Raw genomic sequence first — 17640 nt, 5'->3', positions numbered from 1 at the left:
GTTTATTTACTGGTATTGTTGGGTTTGTTATGCAATCTTTTTCAGTTGTGTCTGACTCTGTGACTCCTTTGGGGCTTTTCTTGGCAAAGATACCAGAAGTGGTTTGCCATTTCCTTTCTCCAGCTCATTTTACAGATGAGGAAACTGAGGCAAACAGGATTAAGTAACTTGCCCCAGGGTCACACAGCTAGTAAGTATCTCAGGCTGGATTTGAACTGAAGAAGAGTATTTTTTTTTTTTTTTGGTGAGGCATTTGGGGTTAAGTGACTTGCCCAGGGTCACACAGCTAGTAATTGTCTGAGGCCAGATTTGAACTCAGGTCCTCCTGAATCCAGGGGTGGTGCTCTATCCACTGTGCCACCTAGCTGCCCCAGAAGAGTATTTCTGACTCCAGGTTTGGCACTCTATCCACCTTGCCATCTGGCTGCCCTGATTGACTAGGAGAAGTTTAAAATATCTAGAAAAAAACACCACTGTATCTTGAGTTATCCTGACCTTCACTTTCCCAATAACTCTGAAGGCAGCTCAGTCCAGTGGAAATAGTGTTTAGATTGAAGTCACAACAGTTGGATTCTGATCCCAGCTCTGCCACTGACACCCTTTGTGATATGGACAAATCACTTAACTTCTCCAGACTTTACGTTCCTCATATATAAATCTTAGGGAGGTTATATTAGATGGGCTGAAAGATCTTTACCTATTTTGAGTATATGATACTCTGTGGTATCCATTAGACTCTTCTGTAAAAACATCCTCTCCCTTAAAAATATACTGACCTCTGTCTGAGTGCGATGAAATCATTGCTATTCAAAGATAAAACATCTGGGTTTGTTTTTATCTACACATTTCACGATCTACATCCTAAGTAGATTAATTATTTTGTGAAGCCAAATAGACAATGTACTTGGCACAAGAATTCTCTTTTTTGGCACTGTTGAATTTACTTTAATGTGACTTTGCAGACTACCTATTATGGAAGACCTCTTCTGACACTAAATCCTATTAGCTTTAAAAGAATATAATTTTGGTTGATTTTACTGTCTTTTAGAGTCAAAACACATATTTCCTTCTTTAAAAGAATTATTACTTAAAAAAAAAAAACAAACTTCCCCATCTCCAGTCATCCAAAAAGTCTTTTTTTTTGGGGGGGGAGCAAACTATTCCCCCCCTTTTTGGGTAAAGATAGTAATATGAAATAACTACTGTTTCTTCAAAATTGGTTCAGAAAAGCCTGAACTGAGATAATGTGTGACTCATTTTGGTAGCTGTTTTTTTCTGTTTTTAAATTTGTACATTTTTCACAGTCTGCCTTGGGATCAGGGTGACCTGACTGACCATTCATTGTAGTCTTGTGTCTTGGCTTTTTGATCTTTAAAGGGGTGGGGTAAGAATGGGTCTCCCTGTCTTGCCCAGGTTAGAAGTATAGCTTCTGTGGGCTCAATTCTAGAGTTGGTTAGCATGGAAGCCTTAACCCAGGATAGGTCACCCACTCCTCAGTAACTTGGCCCTCCGTTTCCTGGGGCTCTACCATCCTGGTGCCAGACTTAGTGAAGCTATCTGATCTGCTTTAGCATCACTGCAGTTCAGAATTTCCATATTCAAGAGATCCACCAGCCTCATCTTCCCCCGCCACATAAATTAAAGATGTGTGACAACTTTGGCAAATTTCTTAAAGTCTCTAAAATTCCATCAAATCTAATGAGATAGTCACTTTTTCCATTTTGTAAATCATTTTCATTCTATTCATGATCTCATTTCTTGATACTGGCTATTATGTTTGAAATGCAGGCAGTTCTACTATAACTCGACATATGGTCATACAAGCTCCCAAAAGACATCCTGTTGTGTAAAACTACACAATAAAAACCATAGGGTTTATGGGGGAATTAATCAAGGGCACAGCACTCAAAAAACTGACAAATATTAAAGATGGGAACCTAATGAAAATGGGAGTACAGTTTTATACATGTTAAAATATTAAGAAATACATAAATATTATAGTAAACAGTAGTGTTGTCAACTTCAGCCCTCTGCTGGACTGTACCCTGGTTTCCACAGATGGGGGTGGAGAAGGAATGTGTGGGTTTGGATCATCCCTCCTCCTCTCACAACCCCTACTACCCCAGAAGATACACAATAAATATGGCACTTTGCCTTGACAAAGACCTGAAGTTGGAAGCTGGATTTCAGCTGTTAGTGGAAATAAGACTCTCCTCCAGTTCTAAGCCACTGAAGTTCTCTCCAAAAGGGCTCTGAGACAGAAAATCATGTAAAAATGGGGTGAGACTTACTATAGAAGGAGGTGAAAGAAGTTGTGATGATTATAATTCATTTTAGGACTCTATGCTTGATAGGAGTAATGGCCTTTAGACATGAAAAAATTTATATTTTCCTTCAAAAGGGCAAATTTTGTAGTGGTCATTAGTTTGCAAAATAATATTTACAAAAGAAATCACCATAGGGCTCCACTAATTAGCAAGTTTGTCTAGGATATTCAAATTTTTTAAAGGTTTTCATATAATTTTTTTCAAGAAGACAACCGTTATGTAAGTGCATTTCTGTGTATTTTTGGCAGGAAGACTAAAAGAATAGGATATTTTGAAAGTTTTGAAGCTTATTATACCAGATTCTTTGCTGCCCACCTTTGAAAAAATCCTATATGCTAAGGAACTATTCCGTGTCTTTCATGTTAATTAGCATCCTTTTGAGGAAAAGAGTGTTAATTAAAATACTGAATTCAATCTATGGGTAGATCCTTTCTTGAACTCAACTTTTAGATACTATTAGCAAATATATGTATGCATGCATAAATGCATCTGTCATTTATTAAAGTCCTTTTTCCAGAAAATTCTTAAAATCTTTCAGAATTCTCCAATAGAATTCTCTCTTGCATATCTCTGGTGGTTCTTCCCTCCCCCCATTTTTAATGGCATATTCTCTCTATTGGCACCATGGCAGTACCCTTGTCCCCGCCTGCCTAGAGTTTAAACAACTACTTCTTTTCAGAACCAGCTGATGTTCAGGCTTCCCAGTTGGTGACTGCCTGTTCCCTCCATTGCCTCTCTTGCTGTAGGCTTGGAATATCGGAGTCCATTTCAGAGTCAGGTCTGTGTTAGGTCCTTGTCTTTAATGTATAAAACTGGAAAAATAAAAATTCAATGTGTCTGAGAGTCACAAGATTTTTGACTCTTCAATCCCGATCTGTTCTTTGCCGATTAATAAAATAGAAGTTCATTTTATTGCCATATCATTGCTCTAAACCTTTGATTTTTGTTTTCTGTGACTGAAAACATCCACTGATGGCTACTTGATGGGGTTGTGAACTTTTTGTATAAAAGCCCCTTTTATAAATAAGATTTCTTAAGGCTCTAATGATTTTGTTATGGGGGGTGGGGGTTGGCAGAGAGGAGAGAAGAATGGAATCAGAGGAACATGAAATCCACAGGCAGGGAACTTTGAGAGCAAAGTTAGAAAGTTCAGTGAAACACAATTACAAAATGATTAGATAATCAATAATGATGATGATAATAATAATTTGTATAATACATTAAGGTTTACAAAGCACTAAATCTGTGTTCTCTCATTTGATCCTCCCTAGTATTTACTTAGTTCCTTTGTCTTATCTTGACAAGTAGTAATGAAGAAAAGTAATACTCTGAATCCAGCTTATTGTTCCACCAAGGAGGCATAATTTGATGTGGATAGAACAACTGGGTAACTATCAGCACAGATACTAACTGATAGGTTTTGATGTTTAGAGGTAATCCACATTCCAAAGCAAAATAGTCTTTCATTTCTTTTGGCCAGTGTGGAATAATAGAGAGAGAATGGCTTTGGAATCAGAAGGGAGATCGAACCCCTAGTCTTGACACTTGCTACCCTTGTGAGGGTGGGCCTCAGTTTCTTCATATCCAGGCACCAGAGATATAAATTCAGTGAATGAAATGATACGTACTTGCAAGGAGTTCACCTTCTTATGAGGAAGATGACAAAGACATGTAAAAGTACATGCACAATAAATATAAACGAAATAAATACAAGTAAATCCAAAGTAGTGAAGTATAAGGTAGCTTGGGAAGGAGGATTTGGAAAGGCTTTACATGGATCCTTTGAAGGATGAAAGGGTCATACTAGACAATCTATGATCCTATATCATAAGTGGTCTCTCCAGATAATAGTAATCTAAAATTAATGCTAAGAAATTTTGTTCTTTTCAGTAAATACCCCTTTTTTTGTTCAGTTGTTTTTCAATTGTGTTTTCTTGGCAAAGATACTGGAGTGGTTTGCCATTTCCTTTTCCCATTCATTTTATACATGAGGAAACTGAGACAGACTTAAATGACTTGCCCAGCATTCTATCCACTGTGTCACCTAGCTGCCCAAATATCCCTTCTATTTCCTAGTTTTGCCCTGAACAGGTTTAGCCATATTTTTGTATTCAGTACGTAAGTCTTATCAACAGCCCTTTTTCTAACTTCAAAGGATAACAAGTGAATTTCGAATGTACACCGTATGTATACTGTTTAGTTGTAACTCAGTTGCCACTGAGAACTTCAATGTGAAACTAGGGCTTTTTAACGTTTCTGCAAGTTTGACTCATTTTTGTGGTTAGTTACTCCATTAAAAACAGCATTGAGCAAACATGATTATGAAATTGAAACACTTTTTTTTTCCCCTCAAAGGGAATTTGAAGCCTGTTCAGCAACAAATGTTTCATAGTAAGTGCTCTGTTTACCTTTCTTAAACTGTTTCTTTAATCCAGGAAGTGAGGGATGGGCTATGAGAGTGTCATTTCCTTCCATAGCAGAAAAAATTTGGAAGTTCCAAGAAAAGGAAAGGCTTATTGCAAAATTTAAACCCTAAGATTCTCCCTTCTCACTTCACATGGTCAATGTTTTTATTCCCATTTTTCCTTTGTGCCTTTTTCTGGGTTGTAATAATGAGTAAGCATCTGTATGGAGGAAATAGAACCTGGACATATCATCAGAAAGATAGTTTTTTGTCTAATTTATTCTTTTGGGGGGGGGGGTGAGGGCAGTGAGGGTTAAGTAACTTGCCCAGGGTCACACAGCTATAAGTGTTAAGTGTCTGAGGCTGGATTTGAACTCAGGTACTCCTGACTCCAGGGCCGGCGTTCTATCCACTGCGCCACCTAGCTGCCCCCTAATTTATTCTTTTTTTTCTTTTAAAACTTTTATTTATTTTGTTTTTAATTTATGGGAAAAAATAAGCTTTTCTATAACATAGTATAATAAAAAAGATGATTATACATGAACCTGCAAATCTGTTATGTACAACTTGCTATTCCTTTTTTTTTTAATGTATAAGGTATTTTTTTTTTCCGTTACATGTAAAGATAGTTCTCAACTTTTGTTTATACAAGCTTTACAATTTCAGATTTTTCTCCCTCCCTCCCCCCTCCCCTAGACAGCAGGTAATCTGATATAGGTTATATCTATATATCTCTATACATATAGATATAGATATATACACATAATAACATTAATCCTATTTCTGCATTAATCCTGTTACAAGAGAAAAAATCAGAGCAGTCCTAATTTATTCTTAAAGGTGATTGAATTAGAATACATTCTGTGGGTGAAGTGTTTGCCCTAAAATCATAAAATTATACATATACATGTAGAAACTTGTCTAGAGTCGGCATCAGTGCCAAAAATAAAAGAAAGATGGGCTTGGGAAGTCCTTTGTGTACTTTATTCTCAATTTCAAAATGCAAATGCAGGTTGGGGTACTCTTCCAAATGTTGTATCACTTTTTATTACAGGTTCATCATGTGGTCAATAAACAAAGAAGAAAATGTAAGCTTCTTGCTGGCAGGAGCAGTTTCATTTTTGTCTCCATATCCCCAGCACCAGCACATTATCTGGCACATCAGAGGCACTTAAAAATTGCTCGTGGGGGCAGCTAGGTGGTGCAGTGGATAAAGCATCAGCCCTGGATTCAGGAGGACCTGAGTTCAAATATGACCTTAGACACTTAACACTTATTAGCTATGAGATGCTGGGAGAGTCACTTAACCCTCATTGCCCTGCCCAAGGGAAAGAAAAGGGAGAAAGGAAAATGGAGGTAAAAATTGCTTGTGGATTGATTGATTAAAGTGAAAGTGAGGGGCAGCTAGGTGGCACAGTGGATAGAGCATAGGCCCTGGATTCAGGAGGACCTGAGTTCAAATGTGAACTCAGACACTTGACACTTACTAGCTGTGTGACCCTGGGAAAGTCACTTAACCCCAAATGTCTCACCAAAAAACAAAACCAAAGCAAAAGTGAAATTGAGGCTAACTCTTCTCTAGAAGTAGTCAGGAAAATGACTTGTTTATCCAGCAAACAAATGCTTAGAACATATGCTCAAAAGTACTTAAAGGATAACTATTCTGTGATTGGAGATCATTGCCTATAGTTTAGAACTTCCAGCTGATAAGCTGTGGTCAATCAGTTAATCTGTAAGCACAGATGGAATTCCACCAAGCACTGGCTATATAAAGATAAAGAAAAAACTGCTCCTGGCCTCTGGGAATTTACAGTCTAGCCTGCAGAAATAAACAGCCTCTGTGTATATGTGTGTGTGCATGCATGCATATGTATATGTGCATATATCCATATACACATGCACATACATACACAGAATCATTTAGAAGGAAAAGCAGAAGCATCAGGAAAAGTTTCGTGGAGAAGAAGTTGGCACTTCAACTAAGCCTCAGCTTAAACCAGGGATCCTGAGAGACAGAGGGGAGGAGGAAGTGCATTTCAGGCAGGGGAGACAGCCTGGGAGTTGGGGTGGTCTGTTTGAGAAGTGGGAAGGGGGCAGCTAGGTGGCGCAGTGGATAGAGCACCGGCCCTGGAGTCAGGAGTACCCGGGTTCAAATCCGGCCTCAGACACTTAACACCTAACTAGCTGTGTGACCCTGGGCAAGTCACTTAACCCCAATTGCCTCACTTTAAAAAAAAAAAGAGAGAGAGAAGTGGGAAGGACGGTTTGTCTGAACTGAGGTAGGAGTCATGTGGAAAGAGCTTGGAGAGGGCCTAGGTTGGGAAGGACTTGAAATGCCAAGTAGAAGCCTTTCTTTTTGATCCAAGAGGTAATAAGGAGCTACTGGAATTTATTGAGTAGGGGAGTAACATGGTCAGATCTACCCAGTTTGACAGCTGTTTGAAGGAGAGTAGAGGAGCTTAAGGCAAGGATCCTTGGAAACATGCAAACTTTCCCAAGCCCTTCCCACGTACATCTGCTAATTTGATCTTTACTCTTGCCAGATAATAATCCACTTTAGATCCTCTTGTTTTATGTCATTGTGTGTTAGGTAAAGCTAAACAAGACTACAATAGAGTATGTGTCACCACTGCTTAAATGAGAGTGGAGCAGTGGCCAGCACTAATTAGTTCATTAGGGATGCATGCATGTACACATGTGCTTCCTGTTGCTCCTTCTTGTGCCAGAGAAATGAAGGAGGGATCTTCTTCAGACTCTTGGGAAACAGTGAAGAGGGAAACTGCCCATAGACCTTATAGTTAGTCCCCAGCACTGGTAAACTATAATTCAAAAGTCTTTTATATATGCCTTTAAGAGTTAAAGACTCTAAAAGTATCATACTTTCAATTCTAAGTAATCCAGGTGTAAAGGGCTAAAATTCTAGCTAGTCTGTCTAAAATATCTAATGAGTGGTTGCCAATAAATTATAAGCTTTAGCAAGGGTTAAACCTAAAAGGTCCCTTATATTTCCGGGACCCCAATATTAAGGCGAGCCACCCAAATAACACTCCGTATATCAAATTTTGGCCCTCACATAGGGTTTAATAGATAATTTCTTCAGTGCCCTAATGACTTAACACTTACCTGATCATCATTGTTCTTATTACCAAGGTGATAGAAAAATAAAACCATCTACATAAATTCAAAACCATATATTTTTTTCCTTTTCAATAAACAGACTTATAAAAATCTACATCAGTTAGACCTGTTGAATTTGGGAGTAAGAGTGAAATTAACAAGCATTTATTAAAAGCCTACTATGTGCTAGGGACTGTGCTATTTTTTTGTTCACTCATGTCTGACTCTTTGTCATTTTAGTTGGGGTTTTCTTGGCAGAGACCTTGGAGTGGTTTGCTAGTTCATTTTCCAGCTCATTTAGCATATGAGGAACTGAGGCAAACAGAGTTAAGTGACTTGCCCAGGATCACACAGCTAGTAATGGTTTGAGCCCAGATTTGAACTCATGAAGATGAGTCTTCCTGATTCCAAGCTCAGTGCTCTATCTACTATGCCATCTAGCTGCTCTTTTGTTGCTTTGTTCAGTCGTGCCCACCTCTTAGCATGACAGGGCCTTCTATCCTCTGCTGTCCTTTTTGCCTTCAGTCTTTCCCAACATCAGGCCCTTACCCAGTAAATCCCATCTTCTCGTTATGTGGCCAAAGTATTTAAGCTTTAGCTTCTGTATTTGACGTTCCAGTGAATATCCTCAATTAATTTCTTTAAATATTGACTGATTTGATCTCCTTGCTCTCCAAAGACCTGTCAAAAGTCTTCTCCAGCACCACAATTCAAAAGTGTCAATTCTGCGGCACTCAGCTTTTCTTATAGTCCAGCTCTCACAGCCATACCTTGCTATTGACTGTTTAGACCTTTGTTGCAAGGTGATATCTCTGCTTTTTAGTATGCTATCCACATTTACTATAGCTTTCCTTCCAAGGAACAAGTATCTTTTTTCTTTTCAGGGCAATGGGGGTTAAGTGACTTGCCCAGGGTCACACAGCTAATAAGTGTCAAGTGTCTGAGGCCAGATTTGAACTCAAGTCCTCCTGAATCCAGGGCCAGTGCTTTATCCACTGTGCCACCTAGCTGCCCCCAGCAAGTATCTTTTAATTTCATGGCTGCACTTATCATCTGCAGTGATCTTTGAGCCCAAGAATGTAATATCTGACTTTGTTTCCATTTCTTCTCTCTCTTTTTGCCAGGGACTGATGGGACCAGTTGCCAAGATCTTAGTTCTTTTGATGTTAAGCCTCCAACCAGATTTTTTTTTTTTAGTGAGGCAATTGGGGTTAAGTGACTTGCCTAGGGTCACACAGCTAGTAAGTGTGTGTTAAGTGTCTGAGGCCGGATTTGAACTCAGGTACTCCTGACTCCAGGGCCAGTGCTCTATCCACTGCACCACCTAGCTGCCCCTTCCAACCAGCTTTTACACTCTTTTCTTTTACCCTCATTAAGAGGTTTCTTAATTCTTCCTCACTTTCTGCCATCAGAGTAGTAACAGCGTATAGGAGAGTATTGATATTTCTTCTGCCAACCTTATTTCCAGCTTTTGATTCATCCAGCCTGGCATTTTGTATGATGCACTCTGCATGCAAATTAAATAAATAAGTAAGCCTTGTCATTCTCCTTTTTCAATCTTGAAACAGTCAGTTGTGCTATGTTCAGTTCTTACTGCTGCTTTTTGGCCTTCATACAGGTCAAAAGTCAAGTACGATGATCTGGCACTTCCATCATTTTGAAGATTTGCCACATTTTGTTGTGATCCACTCATTGAATCAGAAGTTTTAGTGTAGTCGATGGAGTAGATGTTTTTCTGGAACTCCCTAGCTTTCTCCACAATCCAGCCAATGTTTGCAATTTGGTCTCTAGTTCTTCAGTCTCTTTGAAAACCAGTCAGCTCTCAGTTCACATTTTGCTGAAGCCTGGCTTGCAGAATCTTAAGAGTAACCTTCTGACAAGTGAAATGAGTGCAGTTGTTCAGTAATTTGAACGTATGTTGGCATTGCCCTCCTTTAGGATTGGGACATAAACTGATCTTTTCTAATCTAGTGGCCAATGTTGAGTTTCCAAATTTGCTGGTATATTGAGCATATCACTTTAACAGCATCGTCTTTTGGGATTTTAAATAACTCATCTGGAATTCTGCCACCTCCACTGGCCTTGTTGTTAGCATTGCTTTCCTAAGACCCATTTGATTTCATTCTCCAGGAGGTATGGCTCTAAATCAGTAGCTACACCGTTGTGGTTATTAGTGATGTTAAGATCTTTATTGTATAGTTCTTTTGTGTATTCTTGCTACCTCTTCTTACTCTCTTCTACTTGTATTAAATCCCTAACATTTTCTTTTATCATGGCCCCTTCCTTGCTATTTCTTTTCTTTTCTTTTCTTTTTTCTTTTTTTGTAGGGCAATAGGGGTTAAGTGACTTGCCCAGGGTCACACAGCTAGTAAGTGTTAAGTGTTTGAGGCCGAATTTGAACTCAGGTATTCCTGACTCCAGGGCCAGTGCTCTATGCACTGCACCACCTAGCTGCCCCTATTTCTAATATTCTTAAAGAGAAGTCTTGTCTTTCCCATTCTGTTGTTTTCTTCTATTTCATTGCATTACTCTTTTAAGAAAACCTTCTTATCTCTCCTTGTTATTCTTTGGAGTTCTGCATTCAGTTGGGTATATCTTTACCTTTCACTTTCTTTCTTTCCTCAGCTATTTGTAAAGCTACCTCAGATAGCCATTTTGCTTTCTTGCTCTTCTCTTTCTTTTCAAAGTATTTTGTTTCTGCCTCCTGTATAGTATTGCAAACCTCTGTCCAGAGTTCTTCAGATACTCTATCTACCAGATTTTATCCTTTAAATCTATTCATCACCTCCACTTCATATTCATAAGGGATGTTATTTAGGTCATACCTATATGGTCTAGTAGTTTTCCCTACTTTTTAAAATTTAAGTCTGAATTTTGCAATAAGAAGCTCATGATTTGAGTGAGCCACGGTCAGTTCCAGGTCTTGTTTTAACTGACTTTATAGAGCTTTTCCATCTTTGGCTATAATATATAGAATTGATCTGATTGAGATATTGACCATCTGGTGATATCCATGTGTAGAGTTACCTATTAGGTCGTTGAAAAAGAATGTTTACTATCACCAGAAAGTTATCTTCACAAAACTCTCTTGGTCTCTGCCCTGCTTCCTTTTGTACTCCAACACCAAACTTGCCTGTTATTCCAATTATCTTTTCATTTCCTACTTTAGCATTCCAATCCCATTTGATGAATCTGAGGTCCTTTTTTGGGGTGTTATTTTTAGAAAGATGTTGTGGGTCTTTATAGAAAGGATCAACTTTGGCCTCTTTGGCATCAGTGGTTAGAGTATAGACTTGTATTACTGTGATTTTGAATGATTTGGCTTGAATTCAAACAGATATCTTTTGGTAATTTCTGAGACTATATTCCAGTACTGTTTTTCTCACCCTTTTATTGACCATAAGGGCTACTTCATTTCTTCTAAGAGATACTTGCCCACTGTAGTATATGTAGTGATCATCTGAATTAAATTCACCCATTCCCAATCATTTAAGTTCACTGACACCCAAGATGTTAATGTTTAATCTTTCCATCTCCTATTTGACCACATCTAGCTTACTTTGGTTTATAGATCTTACATTCCAGGTTCCTATGCAATAGTGATCCTTACCGCATTGGACTTTCCTTTTGTCATCAGACCATTTCATAGCTGATCTTTCTTTGGGCTTTGACTCAGCCACTTCATTAGTACTGGAGCCACTTGTAGTTGTCCTTTCCTCTTCCCCAACAGGGCATTGGACACCTTCTCACCTGAGGGGTTTATCTTCCAATGCCATCTCTTTTACCATTTTTGTATAGTACGTAGGGTTTTCTGGACAAAGATGCTGGAGTGGTTTGCCATTTTCTTCTCCAGTGGATCACCTTTTTGTCAAAACTCTCCACTATGACCTGTCCATCTTGGGTAGCCCTGCACAGCATAGCTCATAGTTTAATTTAGCTACCTAAGTCCCTCTGCCACAACAAGGTACTGCTAACCCCCTTGCCTCTTTTCTCTGGACTCTTGCTTTACAGGTAGGTACAATGTACAATGTACTATATAGTGGGCATTAAGTTCAGATTATAGAATATTTATGAATGCAAAATTTTTAAAAGGGGAGTTTGTATTGTAACCTGTAACCAGTAGTGAGCTACTAAAGGTTTTAGAGCAAAGAAGTGACCTGGTAAAAACCATATCCCTGCGTTAAACAATATGCTAAAATTGTAAAAGTAGGGAAAATGACACTGAATAGGAGAATTTGGGGAGGAATCTGGGGGCAGGTAAATTAACCTCCTTGGAATCACTATTTATGTCCCAGTGATTGATGACACTATTTAAAAACAGAAGAAACAAAGGTGCCAGGAGCTCTTTCTTAGCTTTCTCTGACAACAGGTAGCTAAGTAGGTAGGGAAGGTAGATAGCCAGCTGGACCTGAAGTCAGGAAGACCTGAGTTCAAATCCCACCTCAGAAACTTACTCGCTGTGTGAGCCTGGAAAGTCACTTCACTTCTGTCTACCTCCGAGTCCTCATCTGTAAAATGGAGATAATAGTATCTACCTAGAAAGGTTGTCGTGAAGATAAAATGAGTTGATATGTGTAGGGCACTTTACAAATCTTAAAGCACTCTCTAAAGGCTGGCTAGCTAGTAACATGACCACCCTCCTTTCTAACTGGAGCATGCTCAGTTCCATACCATGTGAAATGAGGGTTTCCTCCAGTCTGGCTCCGGAGGGCAGCACTCTCTCCCCTCTCCCCAGTCGGAAATGGTTGCCTGTACTTCTTTTATACTCAGCAGCAGAAAATTGTTTCCAGTCACACATGTACCTTTAGGTCCTTGCCTTATATATTTCGACCTTTGTTGTTAAGGTTGGGGAGGGGTGTGTTACATTTTAATGTGCCCATTACCTCTGTTTTTTCCTCTGACATTTTCTATAATTGGACAGAATTATAAAATGTGTTTTACCTTATGAGTAAGGCTATTTGGGGGATCCCAATTGTACTATCATAGGGTCATAGATTAAGACCAAAAGATATCTCAAAAGTTATTTAATTCAGTCCCTTTGTTTTATAGGTAGGGAAACAATAGATGTTTATTAAGTACCTACTATGCACCACGCACTATGCTAATTTCTGAGGATACAAAAAAAGACAAAAGGGCAAAGTTAAACAGAGATTTGACCTCCCCTCCCTCTTTTGGCGCCAAATCTAGTAATCTTTCCACAATACCTTGACTACAAATACTCATAGCCACAGAGGGAGGGTAGAAAATGGCTTCTCTTCCTCTCCTCCCTTGTCCTTTACTCACTTGGTAAAGTTACTGGTTCAGTAACTTCCTCTATAGGGTAGATATCCATAGGAAGAAGGTAGAAGAATTAAACCCTATGTCTTTTTGTCTTTTTTAAGTAACTGACATTAGTAGGGGGGGACAGTTGGAAGGAAGTGACTGTTGTTCAGCTGTTTCAGCTAGGTCCAACTCTTTGTGACCCATTTTGGGTATTCTTGACAAAGATACTGGAGTGGGTTGTCATTTCCTTTTCCATTTCATTTTACAGAGAAAGAAGCTGAGGCAAAGGGTTAAGTGATTCACCCAGGCTCACACAGCTAATAAATGTCTCAGGCCAGATTTGAACTCTGGTTTTCTTGACTCCAGGCTGGGTACTCTATCCACTGTGCTACCTAGCTGCCCCCTATTAGCAGCTGTGACCCAAGACTTGTGTTGGCTGAAATATTCCTTGTAACAGTCATTATTATTTAAAATGTTAACCTCCCTTTGGAAATAAATCCTATTTTAGAGTTAATCCCCCATTTCAGAACTTCCTAGGGAAAGCAGATTGAGTTTTTATAATAATGAATTCCCCCTTCCTAACCATCTCCTACTATATGAAAACTGATTAAATGTTAATAGCCTCAGGGTAGAGTGTTACCAGCCCAGGGGTGGAGGGTGGGGAGCCTCTGGGTGCCTCTATTTCCTTATCTGTAAAATGAGGAAGTTGGACTGAGTTGCCTCAGAGGTAGATTCCTACAACTTGTGACTCTAAAATTGGTCTGTTTGGCTATTGCAGAATAGATAAGTAAACTCAGAACAGAGCAAGGTGACTCTGTGTTTCCCTGTTGTGTAGGCTTACCAGCAACTCCAATTTATTTGAAAATTGGGGGTGGGGTGGGGCGTGGAACAAAACAATCAGAGCCCCAGAGTTCTGAATTTACCATTTGGGCTTTGGGTGAAAAAATTTTCCAGCCTTCCTTTTTTCAGTATAAGCATCGCCTCCTCAACCATTCTCTGTCCCATCTATCTTCCACACTGATGCCAAGGTGACTTTTTTAAAGCTGAGGTCTGACCATATCACTCCCCTGCTCATTAAGTTCTGGTGGCTCCCTGTTACTTCTAAGATCAAATAGAAAGGCCTCTTTTTAGCCTTTAAAGCTCTTTATAGCTCCTTTATTTGATGTTCAAAGCCCTTCCCAACTGAGCTCCAACCTGCCTTGTTGATTGATATTGATTGATTCTAAGACCCCAAGACGGGCACCTTGGCTCAGTCGTCGTAGAATTTTAAAACCAGAATAGGCCTTAGAGATCAGTTATTCCAGGCCTATTTGATTTGACAGATGAGGGAGCCCAGAGACTTGCCTCTGAGGTTGCACAAGTTAGCAACCTCCCTGTCCAATGACTTTTTCATAAGAGGTACTTATGGATAGAACAAACAAAAGAAAGGGTGTGTGTGTGTGCCATGGATGGAATTGATGGAACAACAGAAGAGAAAAGAAGGTCCCTGACAGGCTGTTGAGGGAGTGAATTTAGCCTTCAGAATCTTGGCTTACCTTTCCAGGCATGCCTTTTTCACTACAAAGGTAAACACATGTAAGGTAATCTACATCCTCCTACAGATGAACACTTAGTAGCTACTCTAGCAGAAGATGGGGCTGCCCTACAGACAGGCTTGGCACTTCCATGATATTACCCCCCACCCCTTTTACATATATTTTTATTTTTTGACTACAGTCAGGATCCACAGGATTCTGTGCTTCTGTGGCTCTGGTCTTAGGTCACAGGAGCAGAATCAGGCACAAACCTCCCCCTGCTGTCTGAATGAGGCAATTACAGTTAAAGTATACTTGGCCTGAAAATGAGACTTTTAGGAGATCACATTGTGGATGAGCTGTGTGAAGATGGCAGTCAGAACCCAGGCCTGATTCAGTTTCGTGTGAAGGTTGAAGAGGGATGATGAACACTTAAAGACTTGGCATTTAAAAGAAAGCCCCCCCCCCCCCGCCCCCTTTTAAAATCTAGACCAGTGCTTCTTACTTTTTCTACTCACAACTGCTTTTTGCCTGAGAAATTTGTCCACAATCCCGGGTATATAGGTATATAAAATCGGTATACAAAATCTTTTACTGTTGCCAAATTTTACATGACCCTATATGGAGTCATGACCCACAGTTTAAGAAACTTTGATCTAGAAGGCTGTCTCAGTGTTGCATCTCAAAAGAAGAATTTAGACCACAATCCTGAGGATGTGCCTTCTTTTCTAAAATCCAAACCACTTCAAGGGAGTTGGCACTAGTGAATGAGTATAATAACACAGGATGGGTGCTTCAGCTAATCCTATACAAATGTCACTTTAACCTTGTATCCTTTTCACTTTTTTAATGTCCCTATTTCATAAGCTTTTGCTTTTTACTAGCTTTTTATCCAAAGTTACTTAAAACATTTTAGCTACTGTGTTTGGACAGTTACCAACACTCACCAAACCACTTCTTTCAAAACCAGTTTGTTCTTGAATGCATTTGACAGGTTCCTGATGTTATCTCTGGTGGTAAATATCAGCAGTCATGAATGCCAGGCCTCCCCTTGTTCCTTCCCTTTCTGATTCTGTTATTTTTAGTTTGTTGTTGTTGTTGTTTTTGAGGGGCAATGAGGGTTAAGTGACTTGCCCAGGGTCACATAGCTAATAAGTGTCAAGTGTCTGAGGTCAGATTTGAATTCAGATCTTTCTGAATCCAGGGCCGGTGCTTTATCCACTATGCATTTCCATTATTTTTAAGGAGAGATGCTTAACACAACAGGCCCAAGCCAGCACCTAAAGGTGTTGTCTAGTTCTGTTGCTAACCTGGAGTATTTATTCTCTTGTTCTAGGTTAGGGAAGAATGCCGACTTTTGAACGCGCCACCTGTTCCACCCAGAAGCGCAAAGCCTTCATCAACAAGTCCTTCCATTCCTCCTCGATCAGCGAAACCAGTGAGGCAACAGACTCGTTCTCCCAGCCCCACCTTGTCCTACTATTCTTCAGGGCTGCACAACATGTAAGTGGTGGAGCCGAGAGGTCTCCCCTAGCAAGCACCATTCAACATGGTTCTTCCTGTTATGTGGTCTGTAAATTTAAAAGGGAATGAAGAATCCAGGGGCAAAACGTTCTGAAGGAACTCGGGAGTAAAAATATGTAAAGGATGCTCTTTGGAATCAACATTTGAAATGTAGCATTTTAGGGCTGAGCCACTATCCCAGGAAGAGAGGAAAACAATTCATCTTGGAGAAACTCAATGTTAAATTATTAAGGACTGTACTCTCCTCCTGTAAAAGGAAATGGTATACCTGTCATTGATAAGGATTAACTGAATACTCAGTGGAAATAACTAAAAGAGGTTGGTTCAGTAAAGACAATAGCAGAGCATAGGTAGTCTCAAACCAAAAACTGTGTTTCATTCATTTAGCAAGCATTTATTAGATGCCTGTTTTGTGTATAGAACTGTGTTAAGACCTGGGAGGCACCCCAAACTTAGCTAATGTGTGTCCCCTCATTTCTCTCCTTTATGGTTACCATTGGTAGTTGCTGCCTTAAGCCACTAAAACATTTTGCAGACCTGTAAGATCACAGAATCATAAAATTCTAAAGTCTTCTAGTACAACATCATGCCCAGTTTATAGGAATGCTCTTCCCCACTTCCTTAATATGTAGTCATCAAACTATGCCTGAATGCTTCAGTGAAGAGAAGCTCACTACTTTGTGAGGGAGCCTGTTCCGTTTACAGATAGCTGTAATTATTAGGAAGTGCAAGTTAAAGTCAGGCTCGAATTTGCCTCTCTAACTTATTCTGATTTATTCTCTGTAATATCTTGCTCTTGTATCCACATCTCAGCTCCCCTCAAATATTTGAAACTTGTACTCCTTGTATCTTTATTTCCCCCACCTGAGCATCCATTGGGGGGGGGGTGCAATGGGGGTTAAGTGACTTGCCTAGGGTCACACAGCTACTAAGCGTCAAGTGTCTGATGCTGTATTTGAACTCAGGTCCTCCTGAATCCAGGGCTGGTGCTTTATCCACTGCACCACCTAGCTGCCACCCCCCCATCCATATTTTTTTTCAACTCTTCTCGTGGAACATGGCCCTTCTTGGTTTGCCCTTTTAACGTGTACTCCAGCTTATCTGGGTCTGTATTAAAATTCAGACAGAAGCAGTAGTTTTCAGAACTGAACATAACATCCTAAATGCTAATCTTCCTTAGAATTTAAAGGAATCCCTCCTTTAAAACACTCGGGGGGGGGGCAGCTAGGTGGTACAGTGGATAAAGCGCTGGCCCTAGATTCAGGAGGACCTGAGTTCAAATCCGGCCTCAGACACTTGACACTTACTAGCTGTGTGACCCTGGGCAAGTCACTTAACCCCAATTGCCTCACCAAAAAAAAGTTATCTTGATCATTATAGGGCCTAAATCCTTGTTGTTAAGATAAACTAGTTTTCAGTGCACTGTTAAAAATGTGGGTGATTAATTCTTTCTTCCCCCAGAGATGTTGCTAGGGTGAGGTGGGGTTGAAGG

At 39.7% G+C, this 17640-nt stretch overlaps 1 protein-coding gene across 2 annotated transcripts in view; it reads left to right on the top strand.

Moving 5' to 3' along the window:
* The window catches only part of GAREM1 (GRB2 associated regulator of MAPK1 subtype 1), a 230844-nt gene that overhangs the window by 206099 nt on the left and 7105 nt on the right, over positions 1-17640 (top strand). For both annotated transcript variants that reach the window (XM_043975699.1, XM_043975700.1), the window contains exon 5: positions 15961-16127. In XM_043975699.1, the coding sequence (XP_043831634.1) occupies positions 15961-16127 (167 nt within the window). The remainder of the gene's footprint in view (positions 1-15960; positions 16128-17640) is intronic.

Source organism: Dromiciops gliroides, chromosome 1 (genome assembly GCF_019393635.1).
Source record: "Dromiciops gliroides isolate mDroGli1 chromosome 1, mDroGli1.pri, whole genome shotgun sequence".
Lineage (NCBI taxonomy): Eukaryota > Metazoa > Chordata > Mammalia > Microbiotheria > Microbiotheriidae > Dromiciops > Dromiciops gliroides.
This window is presented reverse-complemented; position numbering and strand designations above follow the sequence as displayed.